This window comes from Falco peregrinus, chromosome Z (assembly GCF_023634155.1).
Source record: "Falco peregrinus isolate bFalPer1 chromosome Z, bFalPer1.pri, whole genome shotgun sequence".
Lineage (NCBI taxonomy): Eukaryota > Metazoa > Chordata > Aves > Falconiformes > Falconidae > Falco > Falco peregrinus.
The window spans coordinates 58945259-58972005 of NC_073739.1; the positions used below are offsets into that span (position 1 = coordinate 58945259).

General features: G+C 43.9%; 1 protein-coding gene across 7 annotated transcripts in view; it reads left to right on the forward strand.

The window, feature by feature from the left end:
* The window catches only part of IQGAP2 (IQ motif containing GTPase activating protein 2), a 127915-nt gene continuing 101168 nt past the window's right edge, over nt 1-26747 (forward strand). For all 7 annotated transcript variants that reach the window (XM_055790519.1, XM_055790523.1, XM_055790521.1 and 4 more), the window contains exons 1-2: nt 1-151; nt 21729-21828. In XM_055790519.1, coding sequence (XP_055646494.1) covers nt 106-151; nt 21729-21828 — 146 coding nt within the window. In that variant the 5' untranslated portion in view covers nt 1-105. The remainder of the gene's footprint in view (nt 152-21728; nt 21829-26747) is intronic.

Genomic DNA, 26747 nt, shown 5'->3' on the forward strand with positions numbered 1-26747 from the left:
CGCGCGGGGCGGTGGCGGCCGCCGGCGGCAGCAAATCAGCGGGGCTCGCGCCGCGCATAAGAAGGGCGGGCGGCGAGCGGCGCCGTCCCTCCCGGCGGCGGCAGGATGCACCATGAGGAGCTGGCGCCTCTGCAGCGGCCCCGCTACGGCTGTGAGTGGGCTCGGGGGCGGCGGCGGGCGATCGGGCTTCTCCTACCCCCACCCCGGGTTTTTCGGGCCCCTTCCCGTGCCGGCTCTCGGTGTAGCGTTACAACAGGGGCTCGGGCGAAACGGAGAACCCGCCCGGCGGAGTCCCGCTGCGGCGCGCAGCGCTCCGCTCCCCTAGGTTAGTTTGCTCGCAGGCGAGCTCCGGTTCGGTTCTGAGCAGGTTGGCACGGGGCTGGGTTTTGTTCTGCAGCCCGGCCGGCGGGTTATAGCTGCAACTCCGCTCTGCAGCTCGGGGTTTTAGGGTAGCGCTGGAGTTTTGGGGCTCAACTTTGTAACTTCGGTGTTGCCGGTATCGCTTTGGGTTGTAAACTTGTAACTTGAGTTGCGACTACAGCTTCTGGTTGTAACTTTGTAACCTTTGCGTTTTCATTTCGGAATTTCGTATTATACATTTCAAACTTTGTTTTCTGGTGTTATAACTGTGGCTTATAACTTCGTAACTTTAGATAATCACTGGGGTGAGGCGAGAAGCAGGGTGGGCATCTGCTTTCAGAGGAGGCGTATTTACTTCCCAGACTCGTATTTAAGAGCAGCCCTGAAGCACCTTCCCCCCTGCTGCTGCAGGGCGCCCGCAGCGCTGCCGAGCCGGGACCCTGCACCGGGCTGTGCTTTCGCCCCGTTTCTGTGGGCAGAGCAGTGCAAACCCTTGGCCCTTGCATCCCCCTAAGAAACGCCTCTGATAAAGCAGGCACTGCAAAAAGTGAACGTGCAAATTATTTGCAAAACTCGAAGCAGTCCTGGCGTCCTGTGGTCTGATGAGCAGCTTCCACTTCCCTGCTCCTAGCATAACAGCTTTGTTTAAAACCGGTTCTGAAAATCACTTTTTTGAAAGGAGCACAACACCCCTTGATAACATTGCGTTCACCTCACTTCCATCCGGGGCAGACAGAAAAGGTGATGCTTGGCAGTGAGACCTGCAGCTTGGAGGATGCTCTGCCATCCTGAGCATTTTCCTCTCTTGATACCTACCGGTTGGGACAGTCTGTGGAACCTGCCCATAGGTTTCTTTCATTTGCACTACCTCATAAGTGGATGAGAGGCTTTTGAAGGTGTGTTCACAGCTGTCTGTATTGATAACTTTTTTTAGAGTGGTTACTACAGGCGTAGCTGGGTGTCCATGCTAATGTGTTAGCAAAAGTGAGTATTTTGCTTGTGAGGCCAATCTCCCAATCATCTCGGCCTGCATGGCAGGACAGTGTCTGGGCAGTGTGCCACATGGTGGCTCCAGCCCCAGGCTGGCACTTGGTACACTTGCCTGTCATGGAGAAAGTCCTCAACTGTACATGGTGTGTCCATCAGGCCCCCAGCAGCAGGGACTTTCCTGTGCAGGTCTGGTATGACTGGTACCAGAACAGGTGAGTCTGAACATGTGGCATTTGCTAGACTGCCGTAGTCAAAGACGGGGCTTTGACTTAAAGGGCTCATCTTTGTGCCTTGGCTCCTGCCTGGGTGCTGAGGATGATTTACCCTATTGCAAGAGCTGCTCCAGAGTATTTTTAAGAATCTCAGGCCTTATTTATTGTGGGGGAAGAATAACCGTGTTAAGGGTGCCGAGTGCAGTTTTGAAGATACGGTCTCTCCTCTCGCTATTTATGCTTTGCTATGATAGTTCAGAACTTTTTGCTGTGATAACAAGAGAGAAGTTTGTGTTCTGCACTGTAGCCACTCTCCTGGTGTTTGCTTTCCTGTCCCAGGGTCAGTAGTGGGTAAGAGCATCCTTCTTGGCTTCTCTGATGCCACCTCCCTCTGACCAACGCTGCCTGCTTGTCTAGGCTCTGGTGGCTATTCTGTCTTTCCCTGAGTGAGAGGTTGTGGCTACTGTACCACACTGTATCATTTAATTTTTTTAGGATGGATTTTTTTTTTTCTGCAGGAACCTTTGAGATAACATTGCTTTCAAGGCACTGCGCAAAGGTTCCTCAAATGCCCCAAGCTGATGCCTGTTTTTTTTTAAAAAAAAATACACCAAAGAACTCTATAGGGAACGCCATGCACCAAAGAACAAATCATAGTATTGTCTGTAGTGATATCACAGGTATGGGTGGATGTTTAGGTTTTTTTAGCCTACATCTAGAAAACCAAATATGCTTTATCTACACTGTATTTAGTCCACCATTTTAGGACGAGGAGAAAAGCAGCATCTTAAAAAGCACACACACACACACCCCCCAAAAAAGAGGCTCCCTAACAAACAAGTTGCCATCATTATCATTATCTGAGCTCTTATGAAGCCCATCATAAGTTGTAGGTTCTCAACATAATTAAAGCCACATGTTGGGTCACTGGCAAACAGTTTCCTATGTCGAACACTGTATCTGTGCTTGATTTCTTATAAGAGTTAATAAATGGTCCAAGTTAGGCTATCAAATTGCTAAGACTCCTTGCTTTAGCAACTTAGTACAGTTTTAAATGTTTAACTTAACTTGGACTTTTGACTTTGGCTTCAGGCTTCTGTCAGTGTTTGTGTGTTGCTCTGAAGAAGGTTAGCATTTCACTATGATAATTCTCTGCTAGGAACTATCTGAACCAGTGCGTGGTTATCACCAGAATTTCATTCTGATAACTAAAAGGGAAGACACATGCAAATCTTGGCTACATTTTGTAGCCTGATGGGTACCACTGGGGAAAATGTGTCCCTGAGCATAAGACCTTATAGCACAAAATAATAACTGGGAAGACTTAGCTCTAACTTGAAGCCTAGCTTTGCATTACAAGTTTTGCTGATGTAGTAACTTAGACTCACATCTAGAAAATATTCTTAGAGCTGATAATTTTTGTCTTTAAAGTCAAAACTGATTGTAGACCAAAGAAGAGGATCCCTTTCTGGGTGGGTAGCAGTTCAGGATGAACGTGGTTCATGGGAGAAACAGGAGCTCAGAGCAAAGTCTTTGAGCCTTCTCTTAGTCTGTTAGGTCCAAAGCCTTGTGGCTTCCTGGACTGGTTATTGAAAGGTGCTTCCAAATCTGCATGCTGTCAATAGCTTAAAAGAGATGTGCGAGAGATTTCTGTTGGTGTTCCATGGAGTGTTTCACACGCTCATGTCCAGCACCAACTAAAGTGAGATCATACAAGTACACAGAAGCATCTTATAAGGCAGAAACCATGCTAACAGGTGCACTGCAACTGAATTTACATAGCTGGTTTTCAGTCTGGCTACAGCTGTTCGCTGGTTTATTTCTCAATTCCAGCACAATCAGATGCAGAGGTTCACAGAACTGCAAAGAACTGGGACTTGTATTATAACTTGAGGCATGAGCCATTATTACAACAAAAATGTGTGGTGCTGTTAAAGACTGCAAGAGAAAAAGTATGAATCTTGTATGTGCCTCACAGGTTAAATGTGAAGTTTTTAACATAGGAAAACAATGAATCAGGCAGCACTGTATCCTTGAGATGCCTTTTTCCTAATGCTCCCAGGTGCTTTATAGATAGTTCTCCCTGAAACCTGTGAGAGAAACAAATACTTAAGTTTTTGTGAAATGTCTGAATAGCTTTACTGCACTTCCAAGAATGTAATAAAGCTTCAGTGAGTGAGGCCATGAGTGTCTGGATTTGCAAAGCATTTCAGGCATTTCCATGTTCAGAGTAGCTAAATTAATGTATGCTCTAGGTCCCTGTATGTGGGAGAGAAACTAGATGCTTCAGCATCACCAAACACATCTATTGGAGACAAAGGCAGCTGAAGTCTTCATGTCACCCGCTGCAGCTGGAAAGCTAGCTTCACTGGGAATAGGTGGGTAAATACAGGGGAAGCTTGACTTTGGTATCCAGTGACGAGAGTGTTGCTTGTGCTTGTGGTCCTGGCTCCCAGGACTGCTCCTGTTTGGCACTAGGTAGGAGTCAGGAGATGAGACAAACCATCAGCATAAAGCTTCGTGAGAGAGAGCTGCCCGGCCTGTGGAGACAGGCAGGGCAAACCTAAAGTGAAACGTAGCCTATGCCTCTCATGAAACTGCACCTAGTTTCTTTCTTTGGCAGGATATGAAAGCTTGCAAACCAGTGGCTTTTTGTAAAGTATTTAACTTCAGAAACTATAAATTTGTCTGCATGTATATTAAACACAGAGAAACAAATGGCTGTTTTTCAGTTTGGGTGGGGTGGGGGGAATCTTTTGGTAAAAGTTTCATGGGATTTTTCGAAGTGAAAATAGATGGGTTTTTTAAAGCTAAAAAAGCAAAAGCTTAACTGTATCTTATGCATATATATTCTTTTGGGTGTATACTTTCTTGTAGTACTTGTGGCTTATGAGAAACTTTTCTTCTTTTTTATTGATGGGTGTAATTTGGCAACCAAATACACTGTTTATCTCTTCCACTCTTTTGTAGGTTGCTAATAATTAAACTACTGAATGAGAACTTGAAAGGTTTAACTACTTTGTTTAACCAAGTGCACATAATTCATTTGGTAGGAGTGGTTCTCCATGTGCTCTTTGTGCAAAGCAGGCTCATCTACCCTGAAGTCTCTTGGTAAAGAAAGGATGTAGCTATGTTACAGCATGCTTAAAACTACTTGAATGCTGTTGAAACAGGAAATATTAATATTGTGCTGGAAATGGGATTTATAGCACATGTGAGTGAGCTAGATGAAGTCTAATACTTGAGGCAGGCAACACGAAGTGTGCAAATTTCCAGCTCACCTCTCCTGTTAAGTGGTGTTTCTGTTAACTAGTTGTTCTACCTCAGGATTTGCTTGATACTGTTGCTGTTCAAGCCGATTATGATTTACTAGGAATAATCTTTCAAGTAAAGTGGAAAAAAAATGCCTGGTGGCAGTGATAGGCAGGACTGGTGGGTCATATTTCTGTGGGATGATAAGCGAGTGTGCTCTCCTGTGCTCTGCTCCTTGCAGGAAATTATTAACCTGCTGTGTTTGCTTCACTTGCTCAAATGTTTCGGTGTTTTTTTGGAATGGGTATCCTTGAACTACTGTGTGTTGTGGAATGAAAGCACAGGTGCTGGACGGTGGAGAAGCAGTGTCCACCCCAACCTAGGAAGCATGATCAGAGAGGGCAGGGGCTAGGTGCCCCCACCCTGGGGAGGGGAGGCAAGCAGGGAGGAGTGCCTGCTGTGGGCACCTTGCTTGCCAGTCCTTGATGAGATGGGCTGGTGCATAATCTGGGCCCTGCATGTTCATTCATGGGTCAGCACTTCCTGCACCTTGGCAGTTGCAATCACCCTCAGAAAACAATTATGTCCTTTTCAGTCTGGTGACAGCGGGGCTTTGAAGTGGGTTGTCCACAGAATGCATACTGCCTTATCTTCGCAGCTGGGGGGAGAAGGGGTGCTGCTGAGTGGCACCGGCACAGGGGCAGGTTTGTGCTGATGACCAACACCTTGCCCCGGCACTGCTCCAAGTGTTTTGCTGACTGCTGTGACCCTGGCCAAGGGTACCCTGCTCTGTGGTGGTGATGGGCTGGCTGGGCAGGAAGTGCCTGTGGGGTGCTCTGTGGTGGCCAAGGGCCTTGGTAGGTGTCAGGGTGGGCCACGTGGCAGGAGGAGGAGGGGATGGAGCCATGGTGCTTGCATGAAGTCTTTGGAGCAGAGGAAGGGGATGCTTTGGTTTGGAGAGAACCCCTGCCTGTTATCCATCAAGGGAAATACTGAATGAGGTGGTGTTCATACAAACTCTGCATGGCTCCTAAATACCTTTTGAAATGTGTAAGCAAATAACCAGCCTTTAAGAACCTGTGTTGGTGGCTGATTTCAGTGTTAAATTACTCTTTTGTTCAAATGAGTATGCACTAGCAAGGAACACTTACCTGGGGGAATTATGTCAGTTATTTGTTATCGCTTATTGCCTGAGTTAAGAGGTTGGCCAGGTATAAAATCTTCAGGAATCAGATTCAAGGAGCACCTTAGAGCTCTGACTCACAACTACTAACAAACTGCTGCCAGCTACTAAGGAGCTGCGGCCTCAAGGTGTGGTGCCTGCCCTGCCTGTCAGCCAGGCTGCAAAACTGGCAGAAACTACTGTCCTCATCTCAGGTGCTTCTCTTGGCCTGGGTGTATCAGGCTAAGCTGTCTGTGGCTTGAGCTAAAGTGGGTGATGAAGGATGTCGTCCCTGCCAGTCGTCCCCTGTGGACTCTGACCTGCTTTCAAAGTGCAGTAAAAGCTCTTGTGGCATCTAGCAAGGTATTTAAACAGATTCTTACTAGACTCCAAAGTCTGAAGGGAAATAAGCAGTCATGCGTGCCAACCATCCTCTACTGGCTGCCCCTCCTGAAAATTAAGGGTATCCTGCATCTGTGCTTGATTTGTAAAGCTGCTCAGTACACTGGTTATATTGGCAGGATTGGAGCCTCACAGCTTCTAGGAACACAGCACAGATTAATTCAGGGGCAGATGGAATAGGAAATGTCCAAACTCTGCACAGAAATATGCTTCATCAAGGCAACCACTCTTTCACAGGGTTGTAATGTTGAAGTATAGGCTAATAGATGTTTTACTTTTTTTTTTCTTTTAAAGGGATGTTTCAAAGGTGTTTAGGGGAATCTTGTATGAATACAGGGGATATCTCTTTCTAATAGTTTGGTTGAAGTGATTAGAAACAAGGTAAAAAGCTTGAAAAACTAAACAAGGAAATGGGTTTGCTTTGCTGAAAACATGATCCTATATCTAGGGGTTATCTTTCATGAGAGAAGTCGCTGTTTTTCACTGGTGTTAATTACACTGGGATCCTAGCTCCCACTTGGTTGTAGACTGTTGCAGCTGGTAAGGCTGCAGCAGCCTGAACTTGCTGAGGTGCCTTCAGCTGCTTTGTCAGGCTGCTGTGGTCTTCACCTCTTGCCAACGCTCATATGATGGCATGGAGACCTAATCTGTCAGGAAGATAATCTTTCCTTGCAGAGCTGATTTGCATTGCTGGATCTGCAGTCACTTCAAGCCTCTGCAGTGCCTGGCTGCAGATCTCACAGCTATGCCTGCCGGCCCAAGACAGGGAGGCTTTCTGGCCAGGTGAGATTGTGGCAGCCAGAATTTAAGTGTGTTTAAATTGTTCTGGAACTGCACCCTGTAGCTGTGGTTTCATGTGTGCTTTCAGTCAGGTCTGACGGTAGAAGAAGCAACCTTGACTCTTTCTACGGGATTTTTTTTGGCTAGATTAAGTTCCTGTTCTGGCTCACAGCATGAAACCACAGGCAGGTCTGCCAGCACAGTGCAGTAGCTGGAGCAGAGATGAGCAGAAGTGGTTGGGAGAATGGCAGACTGAGTTCATTCAAATTGTTACTGCTGCACACGGAGATCTGGAAAGCGTGTGTGCCATGGGGCAGCAAAATGTGCAGGCAGCACACAAGAGTGGACTGGAGCACACAGGAAGGAGCAGCACGTATTACTGTGGTCTGCCCCGGGTGCCTTTGTTGCGGTGCTACTGCCACCCTGGTGCCCTGCCTGCCTGCCAGGGCTGGGACTGCTCTTGCTTCTCCTGCCACCCAGGGAGTATTGAGTTACAGAAAAGTTTTTGAGGAATCTCATCTCTAGCACTGTAGTTTCATAAATCCCTAAGTGTCATAAAAGGCATGGTAGTGTTTGCCAGGCAATGCCACAGTGGTAAGAAAATTGCAAGAAACGGTCTAAACACTAGACTGCTTGAACAAGAAAGAAAAATACATTTTTTCTACATAAAGTATGATTCAAGATGCTTTTCCAACCTTTTTCTGCTGGTAAGATTATTTCTACTTGCAGGGCCTCAAATCTGTAGGGATGAGATGTGACTTTGCGGTGTGGGCTGCTTATTTCTGGGATTTTTAGGTTTTTGAGCCCAGTTGATTAACCTAAGCAATAGCTGGCTGGCCTCTGTTCAGTGGTAAACAAGTCTTAAAATTCCATATGTTCTTAATACAGTATAGCTAAATAAAAAATGTATTGAAATGTCCGCATGGATATGCGGTGGTGTAAATTTAAAGGAATATGGAGGAGTCCTGGGAAGAGCAGGGATTATATTTAGATGAACCTGGGACAAGGAAAAATGATCAGCTTTATTTACAAAACCAAGCACATAGTAAATGTGATTTCACTACATCTGAGCTCAGAAGCTGTTGTGAGCACTGCTTTTCAGACCACAGCAGAGCACAGATTCTTCATGTGATTCAGTGGAGGCTGGGAGATGAACCACCCTTGGTATGGCATTTGAAGTTGCATGACAGTTGACTACTGAAGGTGGCTGGGCAGTTTACCTGCAGGGGTTAGATGTGACTGCCTACTTCTTTGAATATGTATCACCTCTGACTATGGTAAGACGTTTAACAAATGAGTTAGAATGCTGCAGAAAATACACAGCTTTTGTCACGTGCTAAGCAAGCTCCTTCCTTGTGCTCCAATTTCTATCTTCATACAGATCATGAGAAGTAAGACCACATAGTTTTGCTGAAGATTTCACTGATGTGAATTAGTTTAGAACACAATCAAATTTCTTAGTATCGTGGGTAGTAACAGGCAAACAAGGGCTGGTGTTTCCTAGAACACTGAACCATGTAACACTCAGTAGTTTCTTTTTTGTTTGTTTTGGTTTGGTTTTGGTCATACTTAGATAAATACAGTATTTCTGTGCATGTTTACAAAGGCTTCTGATAAAAATAGAGGGGTTTCTTGTAACATTCTGTATCCTTTTGTCCTAAACCTGTGGTGAGAGGGTGCTGACTTGTAGGCTGCTTCTGTCCAGGCTGCAGATGCTGGCTATGGGTATGCCTGTCTCAACTCCTCAAAAGGATGAAGGTGAGCAGGTGAGATTTTTGGGCCTCTGTAGCAGTAGCAGAATTGGTCTGCAGTAGCTTCTTGGGCATATTTGAGAGGCAAGTTTACACCTATTTCAATTTAATTTTCCTGAAGTTTTGCAGTGTAAACTTTCTTGGAAGCTGACCCTTTGCATGAAAACTGTTACCAATTAGGTAGAAGTATTTCACGTGTGCTCACACTTGACAGCCTTTAGAGTGTAGGCCAGGAGAAGCAGAACTGCTGCTGGTGAACAAACCTTATTTTGACACTGGGTGTCTACAGAAATAGTTTCCACATAGAACAGGAATGGCAGAGACTCACCTGGGGAAGGTACTGCTGATGGAGTAGCTATTTTTTTCAGGCTGCTCTGCTCCCTATAGCAGCTGTAAATGCCTTATAATAAGGAGGCTGACCATAGCCTGTGAGCTGGAAACCAGGGCAAAGCTTGGAGGAAGAACCATTACAAGTGCTAACAAAAGACTTGGGTTTTGTGCTTGAACAAAGGAAGCAGACTGCAGCTATGCAAAAGACAAGTGCTCAGCCCTTGAGCATGTGAATTTCCTTGTCGGTTAAAAACTTCAAAACTTGCAAATACATAGCTTAATTTGATGTCAAGTTTATGCATGTTTCTTGTGTTATGGTTGTCATAACAGTGATTGAAAGCTAGTTACGCTTCCTTTATTTTAGTGGTCTTGGTATTGCTGTTTCAAGCAGAATGCTTGTTTTGAGGTGTTTACCCAATGTTTCTGGTGTGCTCCTGATATTTTATTCACAATTGATATTTAGTGTGCCACTGCACTGCTCCCATAAGTGGAAATGGATTCCAGGCAGCAAGAGGGCTGCCATGTGGCCAGTACTTGGTGCATTAAACCAAACTTTACTTTTTGGAGTGGGCTATGGAGCGGATACAAACAGGGAACATGAAAACTTAAGTGACTCAAGATGAGATTGACAAAGTTTTGTGTCAGTTTAGAGGAAATATGAATTTAGCAGAACTAATACAGTTATGCTTTGAAAGTTGCAAGTGTATGATTTGGGTGAAACATGTCTTATGAGTGCAGCTGTCATTGACTTATTCTGGAAATGGAAGTACTCTGTTTATTAAGTTAGCAGGATTATTTGGCTCACTCCATATCTGATGATTTTGCAGTGATATGTACAATGGTAGATGTGTCATTGTTACTCAGAGCTGTTTTGAGTCTCAATATTTAGATACTGGATGTACTGAGTGAAAGGGTGGGGTTTTGTCTGCTCTTTTCAAACCTTGCTTAGAGACTTACATCTTCTGTGCTTTTGATCTCTGCTATGGTTCTACCTCCTGATGATGAAAGGAAAATTAATTCTTATCACTGGGTATGTATGTAAATGAGAAATAAGGGCTGGACTAGTCCAGAAGCAGTGTGGGCAGTTGCCCTGCAAGCAATGTTTGCTTGTCTGTGTGGTGTCCTCCCAAAGTGACCTAGCAGGGAGAACTGGGAGGAGGTTACCCTGGAGCCAGTGGTGCCAGCTTTGATAACACTGCAAGCACTTGCTTGCCTACTGTGGAGTGGAAGCCAAGCAGGCTTCAAGTGATAACTAAGGTGGTTGTTCGCGTGGGACCACCTCTGAACTGGTTACCTGCATAGCTACACCGTTTGCCTTCCTACAAGAACATGTCATCTCACCCATGAAGCGGGAACAAAGAAAGTGCATATCCAACCCTTGTGCCCTTCTGCACCTGTGGACTTGCACAGCTGCAAGACCAAGAGGTTTTAGGGTGATATCCTAGCTTGTTAGCCTGAGGCTGCACCTCTGTCCTTTCTGTGGTTCCTGCTTACACTGGGCCATCTCTGCTGCAGCAGCAGCTGCTGAGTGCACAGCAGTTTTGGGAGCTGTTTCACAAGCAGCTCAGCTGCCTTGCAAGGGGAGCCAGGAATGCTGGAAGGAGGGCAGGAATCACCATGGCTCTGTTCAGATCCTGTCTCGGGGTGCCCAGGGGTTCTGGTCATCACCTAAACTTACCATACCTATATGTTGATATTCTGCATCATAGAGCATTTCTTTACATTCTTGTGAATTTTAAGCTATTTTTTGTATTAGAATTGTTCAGTCTTGTTTTATGGGCTTATAGGTGCAAAGTAAATTTTCAGATCTATTATCCTTCATGCTTAAGGGTTTTTTTTTCTCCCCACTAATATTAAAAAAATCATTATGCCTGTGAATCAATGAATTTAAATTACAAACTTCAAAGATACTGTGACTGTTGTAATTACTTCAGAATGAGAAGCAAGGAAGTCAGAGGGAAATGTGTTCTCCAAATTTAAGGCTGCAAGCCTTATGGCATGCATACTCTTTCTTTTTTTATTCATATGCTTGTGTTTGTATCTTGAAGGAAAAATGTCCTGCAACATTTCAGGTATTTTATGGAGCTCCTTTCAGAGTATGGAGACAGTGAAGCAGGTGATTTGTTCAGACCTTGGTAGAAGGAGGACTGCAACAGACTGGCTGGGGAAGGAGCAGGAGATGATGAGTTGTCAAAGGAGGAATTAAAACCAGATGTCAGGTCTGAGGGTTTCTACACTGCAGTCTTATGGTGATTTCAAACTTGCTCTGTACTTAAGTGATGCTCTTGCCTATGGTTTTTCCTAGACAGGTGTTTGTCTTCCACAGTCTTACGGTTCAGATCCTGAGACTCATGCAGCTCTTGTCAAGTTACTCAGTGACACTCGGACATATCTTTCTTACTGGGTTCTCTTTGTCTTTCACTCCAGTGTTCCTGCTAGTTGTTCTTCTTTTATGTTCTTGAAGCTACATGTTACCACATTTCTTCCAGCTGGTTACTGTACTGAGTTTGCTGGTAGGAAGCTTTTTGATGTCAGCCTCTCAAGCACCTGGATATTGAAGCCATTTGGCAACTCTTCCCTCAGAGTATCATGCTGGACTTTTTTCAGATGTGAGGGGCTATTCCCTCCCCCTCTCTCTCATACCCCCTGTCCCTGTTGTCTTCCTCCTTTCTCACAACCAAGAGCAGCATCTCCCTAACCAGCCTCAGGGTAGTAGAGGTTCACTATAAGTGTACATACAAATCACTGTTCTGGTCTCAAATGGTTATGCAGTTGACCTTTTTGACACTTCCAAGACAGAAAAATAAATCAGACAAGTTTCTGATTTAGCCAAAAATCCTGTGCAGTATTTGCAGGGTGTTATCTTAATTGATTGCTATTTAAACAGCCATCAGTCTTTTGAATTTTTACCAAAGAATGACAGTGACTGAAAAACTTCAGTGTTATGCTCTTCATTGTGGACTTCAACAAGTTTGTTTTTTGATGAAGCATCAGTATCTCCTGTCAGACATGCTTGGCTTCTTCAGTCCAAAGGGTCCCCCTTTGCCACAGTAAGCCACACTTTATTCTGGTCCTGCATGTTGGCTAAGGTGTCTCAAACAACCTAGAGTGATCTTAGCTGCTGTTTGCACAGCAGAGCATCTGACTGGCAGCAGTAGTGTGATAGAGCCATGGCTCAAGATCAGTGTGTGCGAACAGATGAGAGGCTGACAAACCTGAATTAGGATTTCCTGCTGCCACTGTGGCGAGCTCAAACTGCCCTTCCCTTCCTCTTGATGGTCTTCAGCCCCTCTTTCCTGTTCTTCCACTTTGTGTCTGCAGTGGTTTTCTGCCTCTACTTGATCCACAAATGTTTATGGGTGGGGTTGTGGTCACAGGTGGCAATGGTGATGAGACTACATACAATGAAAGTTGCCTTTGGGGTTCAGCAGAAGGCTGAAGGCATGTCTCCTTTTCCTGTTAACTTGTGCCTCTGCTTCCAGCTCCTTGCATAGGGATGACTGCCTTTCAGATGAGCTGTTCACCCTTCTTGGGTAATCTTCAAAGTATTTTACTCTCCACAAGTCACTTTTATGTATATGTGTGGGTGCATTTGACTTAATTGCAGGTGTATCCATGTTTTCAGAAAAAAATGATATATAAACTTCCTAATGCTAGAAATAAATTTGATGGCATTTGTAGGCAAGACTTGGCATTTTTCTTCTGACTAAGCCCAATTACAGGGTTGATACTAATGCATGCTGTAGACACATTTTTCTGTCTTTCATACTTGAGTAGTGTATTTCACTAGCCTGGCACTATTAAACAGTCCTTTTCATTATTTCATTTACATTCTGCTTGTGTTAAGTTGAACTGAGGTCACAGTAGGTAAAATGCAAGAAAATGGAATCCATATGGCAAAATTCTGGCTCTTTTATTGAGGATTGTTAATGTATATTCCTAATAAAAAGCAAACAGGTTAAAGTAATTCTGCTGAAATGAACAGAGCAAATGGTAAATGGGTCAAAATACATGGAATTCAAATCACAAGTTCTTTATTTAAGAAAGGAGTGAATGTATAAAGCTGACAGAGGAACTTTTCATGCTTTACTGTTTGTTTCCTCGTGAATTAACCTCTGGAGAAGGAAAGCCTGTTGGAAATTCCGGCTGGAATTTGCAATATTATTTTGAATGCCTTGAGCCTCCAGTGATGTGCTGATTTGACCAACCAGCTTTTTCAAAAACCTGCTTTTTTTTTTTTGTCCCACATAAAAAATGTCATTGTTGTTGTAAGCATGTGGAAACTAAGCAAACCTTCCAACCAGACAGACTACATACTGGTGTAGCCTGTTCCAAGCTGCCTTCAAGTCTGGCCATGTTAATGGCTTTTTGACTAGGCAAGGGGAGGTAGGATGGCTTGTAAGGGAAAGAAATAACTTCTAACTGGTGCTCACTTCACCTTCAGAACCCATCAGCCTGAGTGCTTCCTTAGGCTTGCAACTTTTCCAGGAACATAGACTGAGGGGTTATTAGCAAAGAGTTTTAAGGTCAGCTGGGTAGTTTGTAGAAAGGAGCTAAGAGTTTTAAGTGTTCTTTGAGCACCTGAAGCTTGGGGAATCGTGTTGTGCCTTGAGGTGACCAGCTAGGAAAATATGCAAAGATAAACAGTTACAATTTTATTAAGGAGTTATCTGAAATAGTGCTGGAGACTGTGAGACTGGCAGTTAAATGTAGGTGTAAGTGGTTGGGCAATAGGCTTACAAATTGCATTTCATGTTTCTAATTGTAGATGAAAACACTTGAAGCTAACTGAAATTGTAGGCAGTTGGACTTTCATATACTTCCTTCAACTCCCTTACTCTGTCTCCTTTTTCTTCTAAACACAAAGATCAGTTAAACTGAAGTTAAGATAAAATGAACCACATGATTTTTCTGCACAAGGTTAAAGGACCCTACTAGTAGAGATGGCCGTGCTTTAGTGTCATAAAATAAGATAACATCAGAACTACTTAATGTCTTTTAAGGTATTTCCTCTATTGAAGTCTTACTTGATGGTAGTGTAGAGAGCCTAAGGTTTAAAAGTGGGGTAAAGGATACGTATACCTATAAGCAGAAAAATGAGTTAAATGTTCTGGCAGTGCATATGGTTACTTGCTGAATGCCAAAACTACTTGTGTCTGTGTGGTTAAATGAGATTTTTTCCTAAACTTTGTGGGAGTTCAAGTATCTTGAGACACAATCCTACAGCCTTCTGTCAGTGTTAGCACTTGACGGACTGTGAAACCAAGCAGTTCTGACACTTGGCTCCAGAAGCACGGGCTGTGGTTGCTGCTGCATCACCTTCCCCTTGGTATGATAATGCTGAGGTCCTTGTATTGTAACAGTGCTCAGTCTCTGTAAATGGATGTGGCTGGACTTGTGGTAGTAGATACATGAGACTGAAATATGACCTTTTTCAAGGAAGTGTGGGAAGGAGGCTCCGGAAAGTGAATGCATAAGGATGATGCTTTATAAGAAAGCCCAAGGCAAAGACTGGTTTATTAAACACTTCATTTTAGATCAGGATGTCTTTTTACTGGACTTCTGTTGTCAAAATTCCTGTGCTAGTGGTGCTTTGGTTTTTTTCCCCTGTTTGCATAGCATCTGGCAGTGATATTTGGTGTAGGACAGTGGCCTTGTAGATCCTGACACACAATTTGTGAAAGTGGATGATGTCTGTCTGCTGGGCAGAAGATGTGTGTGTATTTCTGTATGAAAATCTGAGCCTGCATGCTTCAGACAATGTAATAACTAGATTAGGAGACATAGCCATTTTTGAGGGAGTGGGAGAGTAGTTCAGTGTTGGAAAGATTTGAAAAATGCCATATTGAAGAGCCTCATAATTTAATGAAGTGTATTAGTCTACTATCTTGAGTGAATCTGCTCTCCATGTTTAGAGCCGTGGTAGGTTTTTGAGTGTCTGCATTTGCATGGAGGTTTTTCTCCAAGAAAGTGTTCAGGGTATGGACTGAATTCCCTTAAGTGAAGCTACAGAAAAAGGCTCAGGCTACCTGTCTTTGTTGCCATGGGATGCTCTTGTGACTGCTCTTTGACAGAGAAATCTGTAGAAAGTTGTTTTGATTAGAGCATTAAACTTTTTGTCCAAAGATAAATTTCTTCCAGTATAACAATAGACTTGCATGTACTAAATACCTTAATAAAAGAACACCTCTAATAGGTGTTTGGTGCTGTAAAGCCATTTTTTCTTAGTAGTCTATTGAATGATCTCTGTTCACGTAGTTGAAGTTGATGTTACCTTCTGCACATTTAATAAACTGTTGCATTAGGCACCTGCGAGTCAGCATTAGGAGTAGAAGCTTAGGAAGGAACTCTTTCTGCCTCTAGCTTTTGAGCATTGTTTTTCTGACATCTGTACATGTAATTCTGTCTGCTTGTTTTCCAGCTGCCTGACAGCGCTGTAAACTCCTGCCCCACTGCAGTGAGGGTAGCTCAGGTAGCAGCAAGCCTGGCTCAGTGAATCATCAGCTCAATCTGCTCTGGTTAGGGCTGTTGGCTAGTGCTGTGCTGGTGCAGTAGCAGCACCTGAATTGCCAGCCTAAGAGTGACTGTAGAGCTCAGAGCTAAACTGCCCTGAGCAGGCACTCCTGGGGTGCTGGGAGCCTGAAAGCACAGATTTTACCAGGAATACAAAAATAGCACTGAGTTTATTGGCCTTTTTCACATTAGGACAAGAGTTACATGCTCTTATATAACCAGAATTTTTGAGTCACCTTGATGATCTAAAATGCAACTAGCTTTTTCTTGAAACTGCAGTGCTGAAGCGTGATGGCAAATGTTTCACATGCACAGCTCATCCTCATGGCAGACATACCGGCAGACATAAATGGGATGCTGCCTAGAGCCTGTTGTACCGTGCTGGGCTTTCACTGGGGCTGGCTATGGTGAGCAAAGTGTCAGTCAGGAGTTTTGTGCAAGAAGGGCTTGGCTTTTGTTTTTGTGTTTTCAGCTGTTACAGCATTGCTCTGTGAAATGCTTTTCAGTGTGCTAATACTGGTGACATGGGGATGGGCTGGGGTGGAAAAGGCAGGAAGGTGAGGTGAGGGATACACAGAATTTCTCATCAGTGGACTAGAATACTTCCTTACCTTGCCTACTGTGCAGCCAGGATGGCTTGCAGCTGGGACTGCCAAATGTGGTTTGGCTACTGTTTAATACAAATACGCTGATGAAAAATGACTCTAGCATTTTACAGTATTACTCATGTACCTCTTCTCTTCCTCTGTCCTGACTTCATAAATTCTTTTCTGTCACCGTAAGAGGATTTCATGCTTTCCATCCTCTGTTATGTCCTGTGTATTGAGCTTCCCTGTTGTGGTGCCAAAAAAGCCACCCTCCTCCTTGCTCTCATCTCACTTTTCATGGGAAAAGTCTCTGGTGGCAGGAAATTGAGGGGGGCTGGCCCTGAGAAACAAAAGCCTCTGTTCCTTTCTTTGCCTTTTTCAGTATAAGTCTTTTGGTGTGTCTGTGGCAAATGCCTTTTTAAATGGTCTGCCTGCTAGAAGCAGCCACGTGCTGTTCTTGAACTATTGCAGACGGTTACATGTCTGAGTGCAAATGCAGGACCAGGAAGCCTTAAATGCTGCCGCAGGTTTTGCAGGGTTTTTTTTTTAGCTTCAGTTTAAGACAATAAAAATTGTCTGTTTGGGGAATTTTTATCCCTGAATAACTTCGAATTACATCTTGTAAAGTGTTCCATAATTCGGTATTCAGAAATTAAAACAAGCATTACTTCTCCTTGCTTTGGTTATGTATCACAGAAGTTTCAAGTTTAGCTTCATTTAAAAATACAATCCATGGATCCATGGGCTCAATTGAAAACTGCTGCAAATTATATCCATAAAATACCTCTTACTTGATATGATATCAAGTATAAACAGACTAATGGGAGAGATCCGGTCAGCTCAGTGTTGATGTGGATTATGTCTGTGATCCTGGGACCTCCAAAATCCTTGCTATGGTTGTGATAAGAGGGTTAACTCTGATCTTGGGCAACATTCATACATCCAGTGCTTGTTCTTAAAATTCTTGTGTAAACTGAGCATTTCTTCTGTGAACCTGAAGTTTTGAATCTCTTTACAGACACTGTTTGTAAGGTCATGGCTCCAGTGGCTCTTGTACACCTGGGCTGGGGGCTAGTTTCAGTAATTACATTGCAGCTTCAGAAGTGTTGGCCTTATTTCTGAAAACTTACTCAAATCCAGAAGGTTGAAATACTGTTTTGTCTGCAATGTTGTCAGTGCACGCTGCTTGTCCCATGTTGACTGTAGGTGCACGTAGCACCTTGGGGTGCATTGGCATCCCTGTGGTCTGCAGCTGATGCAGCTCCAAGTATTTGCTAACAACTGGAATGGCTGTCTTGGACCATAGTGCATCAGAAAGTTTTTGTAATCCATAATCAAACCGCAAACATCAACTAGTCCTGGCTACTGCCTTGCCTGTTCCTCTGCTTTTTCCATGTTGGTGGTACACAGGACAAATATTTCAGACAAAGACAAGAGCAGATGTAAGTGCAATACATCAGCTGACAGAAGATGCTCAGGTCTTGCCATTTATGAATGCTCCCTGCTAAATGGACTGATTTTTTTGTGAGTTATGTGGAATGATAATATGTAGGAAATTGCTAGTAGAATGTGACTTCAACTCTGAATCAATTGCTGGAAGAATTTACTTGGACAATTATTGCATCATACTGAGTGCCAGAATAAGTGTGTTCTAGTTGTTTGTTCAAAATTAGGTGTGGCAATTTAAGCTTTAGTACTGCTCACTGCTCCATGTAGTGGTTCATACTCACTCTTGCTTTAGTAACTTTCCATGAAGGAATATCTGTAATGGGGGAACTCGGTGTCTTAGCACACATGCTTTGTATGTGTTGGCTGTCGGCTAACAGGGTGGCAACATCTAAAATGAATTGAAATGGTGAGCTTTTAGGCTAGCCACACTGGCATTTTTATTAGTTCCTGTCAGCAGTCCAGACACGCTCTTAACATTCCCTCTTTGAGAGAATATTTGATATTTTTCCACTTAATTCCAAATTGAGAGTCACAAAATGGGTGAATTTAATCATAAGATGTTGTTTTAGATGCCTTTTTTTCTTTACAACTTCCACGTAGTGTGCATGTGCCGCCTTCTGTGATATTTGGATCTTCTTGGTTGCAACATTTTGCATCTGTCTGAATCCGGCTTGGCCTGCTTACCCCAGTGGGCTGGAGTTCTTAATCTGAAGCCCAGCCCTGCTTACTCTGCCTGCTAACACCCTTTAACACAGCAGTCTTTTCCCTAGCAAGTTGAGCATTATCAATCAAGAAGTTACTGATACAGCAGAAACGTTTATTCTTTCATCAGTCTTCCCAGTCTTCTGACTAAGTTGCCTAGTTAGGCAGAAAGACTGAGTTTTCTGTCTTCAAACCAACCTAATTTGTGTGTTAAACTTAGTGTGGCCACACTCATAGTGTGTTTGAAGTTCTAGGGCTCTAGTCAAAGATTGAAGAAGCCTTTGCCAGAATATATTATCGTAGACTAGACTTTAAGGACCCAAGTCTTTGAAGTAGTTTCCTCTGCAGCTCAATCCTGGGGCGACCTCTATCCTGTAGGTTGTCATTGTGTCTAAAAGTGTCTGTAACCACTTATTTGATGTGATAGCACTGTTGCTTTGAAGCCAGTATGTGCTGGAGGGGGAAAGGGTGTAATTTGTTTTATCAGAAGACTATGTTGCAAGAGACTCCTTCCAGCCGAAGCACCATAGGTGTTTGCATGCTCTGTACTCTGCCTTTTCAGTGCTTAGATATTCAGCCCAGAAAGAGCTGCTTTGGCCCTGGTAGGAAAGAAGACAAACTTCCTACTTGTGAGTTGCTGATACAGTATCTCTTCTAGAAAGGATCTGGGTTTTCCACTTCTCGGTGTCTACAAGTTACTTATTCTCACCTATTACCCTTTTCCCTTATTGTTGGAGGGATTTCTAAGCAGAACTACTATTACAATCCCACAATATCTGTCAGTTCCTTCATCTATCCTCTGAATCAATCTTTGCAAATAATGGTAATAAGGGACTTGAGGCTAGCCAGGCCTGCTTGATCTGGGATGACCTTGTTGAGGATGGGAGGGACTTGCGGATGTGTAGATCCAAGACTAGATTGCAAAGCATTAGTGTCATTCAGGTAAATTCCTGGATGGATAGTTATCAAACAGGTTGTGTGATTTCTTACTCCTACTTTCAGACAAGCTGCCTTTCTGCTGTTTTGTTTATGGTTGTGGTGAGATGTGTTTGGAGGGCAGGAGTATGTGGCTGTTTAATGAGCTGAGAGGAGTAGGGCATGGGTGTTGTCATAGGGGATGAATGCTTGGTTCAGAACCAGCTCCCCCATCCTGGCTGACAGGGCCATAGCACACTGGAATGGTCAGCTGGGCTCCTCAGGTGGCATTTGTCTTCATCCAGGGGGTGTTCTGCTGTTTGAAAAGTGGCCTTAGACCTCAGTGTCACAAGTAGTAAGTGTTGTGGCTCCTCAGTACTTCTCCCTTGCTCTGGTGAGCCAGGACTCCCCCACAGCAGGGGAGCGGTGTCAGGGGCTGGGAGCAGCCTGTCCTGGATGTGCTGACAGTGGCATGGCCAAAAGCAGCAGCAGAGCAGCCTCCATGGCCAGTTTGCCAGGTTAGGTGTTTTACCACCTGCATCTCATGTTTGCCTCCAAACTCATGTATTGGTTCGTAGCAAGTGATTACAGTATCTGAGAGCTCATTTTAGTGAGTCATGCTTACTGGAGCTACTAGACTTGAAAGGGACTCTGAGCAAGGCAAACATTTGTTTTTTATTAAATGTATGAACCTTCTTGGTAATTAGGAAAAGCCATCTTAAAAGCAAAGATGAGAGAGATCGATAACTGTGGTGATTAAAACTGAAACTACAAAGCTTAAAGCAGCTAATCATACGTTAACAAATGTGTGGTAGCATCAGTCCAAAATGTGAGTGAGTAGTGTTCTCTTCTGTGTCCCCAGTAAATGCATGCAGGATTGTTTGTTGGTTTTTTTGAGGTACAACCTTCAATGTCTGCATGTACTTGTAAAGCCCATCTTCTTTCTTTATTATAGTGCCTTTTACTTGAGTTGCCTGTATCAGCTACCAGAAAGTGTTTACCCCACTACATGAGGCAGCTGTGTCAGTGAAACGCTGAAAACTTGCTGGTGGCATGCACAATCTGTGTGACAGTCAAACTAACAAACCACCTCGCTCTCACAGTGCATTTGAAGAGAGGGGCCCGTGTATCTGTTGTTTGTTTGTGTGTTTTTTCTTTTTTACCAAGGATGCGTCTTGATGTTCTCAGCTAAGTAGCTCGTGGGCTGCCACAGAAAGCAGCTGGCCCAGCCCTGTGTTTCCGTCTCCTCCCTTGTGCCTGCACCAGTGTGCCCGCAGGTGCACAGCAGCTTAGATCAGGGACCTCATCTTCCTAGAAACGGGTCTCTTAATAGTCATCACTCTTCAGTTCACTGACACAGCCGCAGGATTGCCAGCTCTGACACAAGAGCTGAGGGGAGTATGGGGCTGAGAAACACAAGGGAGGGCAGGGCCAGGTCTTTGACAACCGCTAGTAAAAATAGGGTGTCATTTTGGGAACTGGTTTATGCTGAAGGCTGTTTCCAAAAGCCTCCCATGCTGTGATTGAAATTCAGCTGGAAGTCAGCACTACTGTGGTCCTTCAGAGTCATCGCTAGAAACATTTGGAAGAATTGCGGATTAGCTCACAGAGGCCCTCTGCACCCTACAAAGAGAGGGAGACCAGTCATGGGGTAGTGGTTAATAATCAGGGTCGTCTGCAGCTGGAGGTGTGCACACTGTCATCCTTAATAGACTGGGAGAGTGCCTTTATGGGAGGTGAAGTGGTTGCAGAGGTGGGTAGGGGTGTGAATACCACAGTTTGTTCACTTGATTACAGCCCTCATCACCCCCATCAGTGGGAGGCAGCTCTGCTGCAGTCTCACAGGTTCCTGAAGCTGCTGCTGGTTCCCACGTTGCCCTTGAAATAAGTTTGCAGTGCGTTGTTGTCTGTCTTTACTGCTGAGGCTCTGCTTTAGCATGGGGCTTCTCCATCTATCCACTGCTTGCTCTGAGCTTCCACATTGGAGTCCTCAAACTCCTCTGAGGATGTGTAAGCTGAAACTCTGCTGGTTCCCAGCCTCAGCGCCACATGCTTAAGTGGTTCACCCTGCCCCCAAACCAAGCAATGGATAAAGAGCAATACATGCTTAATTTTGAACAAGTGAAACTTGAGGAATTCACTGTACAGAGAACAGCACCTTCTTGGTGATCTGAGTATCTTTGTGCATCATGCTATAAAAGGCCTTTTTTGAGAAGGGATGACTATTTTAATTTCTCTTTTGTGGTAATTTAGGTTCTCAGTAAAATAGCATTGAGGATCACCCCTGATTCGCATGTAATGTTATATGGGTTTCTGTTTGCAGCTATTGTGGATGATGAAAGGCTTTCAGCAGAGGAGATGGATGAGAGGAGGCGTCAGAACATTGCTTATGAGTATCTATGCCATTTAGAAGAAGCAAAAAGGTAAGTAAATGAAAGCAGACTTATACCTACCTGGCCTTTAAATACAGAGGCCTGTTGCATTCTTGAGCATTGTGATTTTTAATTCAAGTTACTGAATTACTTGGATAGACTTACTGTTGGAATTCTATAACATTCAGTATAAGAAACTAATGCCCAATGTGAAAAGTTTAGTTCAAATAAGGATTTCGAAGTAATCAAGATCTCCTCAAAGTTACAGTAGTGACCATCTTCAATGAATGTAGGAGCTGGGTACTAAAACCTAAGGCTGTGGTTTTGCAATAAGCTGAGTCAGGCCCATGTGACTAACTGGGAAAAGCCTTGTTCCTGGCTGTGTGGTTGTGCTCATACTGCTAGTGCTTGTGGAGAACTCAAGTTGCTAAGACGGCAGAGAATCGCCTGGGCTTTTACCAGGTTAATGGTCCATATCATCTCCCTATTTCAGTGGTAAGTATAGGCAGGGCAATAAGATAACCTGGACTCTGCTCTTCATTTAGTTCCTCTAACCCATTGGTCAGGAGTACTTGTCTCGGCAAGAAACAGCCTGTAATGAAACACTGATCTGCAAGTGCGCAGGGATTTTATCACCTTTGTGCAAATGTACTGTGCTATGTCATTCTTAAAAATATTGTTGAATATTTGTTTTGTGATTACTGAGCAAGGAAACAAGGTGCAATATCCTTGTGCTTTTGGAGTAGCTTGTGCTGCTATTATCATATGTAAAAGTCTATTTTACATTCAGAATTATTCAGAGATGCCTGTTGTACTCTATTTATTGCCCTGGGTGCTACAGGGGTACATGTCTTGCTTCTGCTCTGCATTTATTGGTGATGGTGGTTTTAGTCCCAAACTTTAGTTGGATGACTTTCCTAGGAATTTCTGTAGAGAAAAGGAAACTTGAACTCTGCTTAGTAGCCCAAGCTGGGAAACCTCAGTGTGATGACAAACCATAGGATCTTTAGACTAATGTAGTATACTTCAGTCAGGAATCAACTACAAAAGCATGCCCTGGGCTTTTTTTTTCTGCACAGTTCCCCTCCCCATCACTGCATGGCACTGGCAATTACCTATTTAGCAGACAGTTAGCTGCCAGTGTTCTTGTCCTAGGGGCACTGTTATAAAAATCAGCCATTCTTACTTCCTGTTCACTATGCTGTACCATCTGCTATAGCAAGCATTGCCTCCTTTGCTTGCTTCCTCTTTCTGCTGCAGAGCTGTTCTGCATTAACATTTCAGACAGCAAGTGTTTCACTGATGTCAGGGAGGACTGTCCTGCTCCACATATTCCTCTTGCCTCCATCATGCAGTTGCAAGAGATTGCCCTTGGTCAGCTGAGTTGGCTCACTAAGCTGGCAGGAAATTTGTAGCTCTTTTGCCGTGTTAGTTTTCAAGCAGTGTAGTAAGCTGACTGGTCAGATCAAGGGGTCAGAGGAGAATCGGTGCTGGCAAGAGGAAAGGGATGGGATGCAGCCACACACTGGAGAGGGGGGAGGGAGCAGGTCTCTACCTTGCTTGCTGGGAGGTTAGGTCAGCTCCACCACCTCAGGAAACCTCAGTGAGTCAAGCTTTGATTTTACTTAAGGTTACTCTTTGGTTTGTTGAAACTTGCCTGCCTGCTGGCTTCTTGCAAGATAGGAATAACAACTACTCTCCAAATCCAGTCTTTTCTCTCTATTACTATTATTAGTAATTTATCTTCCTGGCTTTTTTCCACCCTCCTGCCTTCCCAGGAATACTTGTCACTTTGAACTCAAGTCCTCTACTCATTTGGAGCATCTCCCTTGATATTTCACAAGGAAATGTGAAGTTATTTTTACAACTAATGACTTAAATTAACATCTACCACAAGTAACCTCCTCTTCCTCTTTGTATCTATCTTCATATGGGTTCACACCATTAGTAGTTTTCTAGAAGAAAGACTCCTTTAGCTCTGCGAGTGGGTGATGGGACTTTGCAGCTAGAACAGGGGTGCTAAGTACCTGGAAGTATTTCTGGATCTCTGTTTGGAAAATTGGAATTTACTGGTAATGTTCATGGGCAATGCTTGCCACTGCATGAGGTAAGGGTGAGTGCTGCAGGTGTAAGGAGCCTTATGCTTCCCTTGCCAAGGAGTTGAGTTGTCATGTGTGGAGCTGATGTGGTGGCTTGATGCTGCTGGATGTTCTCCTGTGCCTCAGTGCACTTGCCCCGGCACTTGTTAGGGAGGAGGTGGTGATGGTGGGGGTGGTGAAGGCTCTGGGGGTGCTGTTGGGTGAACAGAGCTACTGTGAGGGAAAAGAGAGGACAAGGGAAACTTCTCCTTTCATAGAGAACTGTTGGGATAATTCAGTTACACCATGAGGCTTTACTCGGGACAGTCTCCTCTTACTAATGTGAAATCAACCTGGCAATGAACATGTACCAAAAAAACTTGCAGAAATGTCTGTCTTGTAGCTGCACAGCCCCTAGCCCTGCTGCCTCAGGAGGAGAGTAATGCTATCTGGGGTGGCCATTGCCAGCAGCAGGGTTAAGCTTGGGTGGCATAGGTGTGCATGGCCATGTTCTCACCAGACCTCACCTGGTGAAATGGCAGTATGAGGAAATGGGTATCTTCTCGCTGCACAGCTACTGCCCTCTCCAAGTACTTGATTAACATGTTTCATCCTTAATGTGTGGTGTCTGTCCTGTACTTGCACAGTTATAGCACTTTCTTTGTCACAACAGAGCTTGACCAAAGCTGGGCACTCTGGAAAGCAAGATAGCAGCCTTGGAGGGAGCAATTTAAAACCGCAGCAGAATGAGAGCAGTGCAAGCTTTGGAAGCCTGGATGTAGGGTGCAGGTTACCCCAACAGCACATGGCAGGTCCTGCGCTTCAACCATGGTGTGGCTGCGGTTTTGCAGGAGGTGCCAACTGATGCATTGCCTATTGCTGCTGCTGAGTGGAGAGGTCCCAGCTGGGCGCTTGCTGCTGTTCCCCAGTGCTGGAGCAGCCCCTGTGGGATGCACCCCTGTCCTCCCTGACTGTGTGGTCTGGCAGTGGGTCTGGGCTGGAGAAGGCAGGATGGTGCCTTTGGCCCCAGGTGTAGCAGCCAGTTGTGAAACCTCCCAGAGCTGTGGCTGCTGCCTGCTTGCTTCCAGCAGTGCCCTCCTGGGCAAAACCTGGGAGTGGGAACTGCCCCTCTGATATCTGTTTTCTGTTTACAGTTGTAAGCTTTTTTGTTTCTGTAAAACCTGAATGCAGAGAGGATTTTTTAGTATTTGGGACACTATGCCTAACAATGAGAATCAACAGACTGAAATGGGTAAAGTAATGTGAGTTTTTCCATTCAGTTGGCAGCTGCTGAAATGGCAGCAAATACTGTTTCAGCTAATCAGCAGTGTGCAAACACAACTGTTTTGGCACACAGTGGAGAGTAGTAAATAACAATAAATAGCAAAATATTGGGGCAGAATGTGGCTGGGACAGTACTGTGGCAAGAGTTACTTTTTTTACCATATTCTAATAAAAACATTTTTTACAGCAGCTCTGCATGTAGAAATACCAGAGTTAATTAAACAGGTAAAGAATGTGTACTTTGAGCTGCTTTTCAGACCACTGTTTGCACACTTACTTCCCGTAGCATAGCTTTAATAAAAACTTTCCAAGTTTAAAATGAAAGAAGAATCCTGTTGCTGGTAGCTGATGCTTCTGCAAATACCTTCTGTGCTATGCACAGTACCTGTTATATGCATGCAGCATAGGAAATGCGGGGTTTTTTAAACACAATGAACAAGCTTGCAGTATCTGCAGAGGTCAGTAATGTTTGAATAGGGTGTTCCATTCGATACTGGAGAAAAAACATTTTGTTCTGTTAAATTGCTGGCCTCTTACTCTGCAAAATACCACATCTGAGAAACTGAGTTCTTGGTTGCTCGTATACATTATTACTTCTGTCTTTAAGGAAAGTTTATTGCACATTTAAAAAAAGTAGAGAAAAACTGATAGTATCTGGTATCCTGGAACTCCTGAGAAGAACAAAATCAAGAATAAGGAATTAGAAGTAAAGATTTTCTTACTTCAAGCATTGTAGCCATAGATGCCTCTAACAGAAGCTCGCCAGACATTACAACAACACATTTCCAGTATTGCTTGGGAATTTCTTCTCTTAAATAACAAAGGCTTAAGGTAAGCATGAACAGCTGTGTCACAAGCACTAATGTATTACTGGAGTAGGTTAATTATAATAGATAAAATTTACCAAAATATCTTCCTTCCCAAAGATTGTCTGTAATACCCAGAAGATCAGATTCTGCCTTGAGTTTGGCTTTCGTTATTGCTTGTTTCTTTGCAGATGTGCAATTACTGTGCTGTAAATTATAATACAGATTTGAAGGGTTTTAAAGTGATTGAAGCTGTGGCATATAATGCAAATCAAGTTTACAGTAAATCTGTTGTAGCTAGGTAGGGTTACCAACATTCATAGCAGAGCAGACACTGTTCCTCTTGGAAATTATACCTTCTTATGCTAAGCTTGAATTTGAACCACAGGAGATCTCATTTTGCAAACCTACTCTCTCTCTCTGTATGAAATGGAATATACGTTGTTTCACAAAGTATATGCTGTAATTTCATAGCCAGAACTGTCAGCATTTGTCTTTTTATTTTTCTTACTCAGCTGTTCAATAGGACAACAACTTGTGTGAAACACTGAAGCTTTAGTTTCAGTTAGACAGTGAAGACAGTTTTCCTTCACTGTATCTGGGACATATCTTTGGAGAAGTCTTTTTTTTTTTGAAAATGTAAATCCTCATTCTTTTCCAAGTTCCTTACAATAGAAAATCAAATCATCCATTTTAGGTTCCAAAACCAGCTTCCTTCATTCTATTGGTTTTTATTAAACTGATTTGCAGTGGCTAGTTGCGGTATTAGTCACTTATGTTGAAGCTGCTCAGTTGGAGGGTG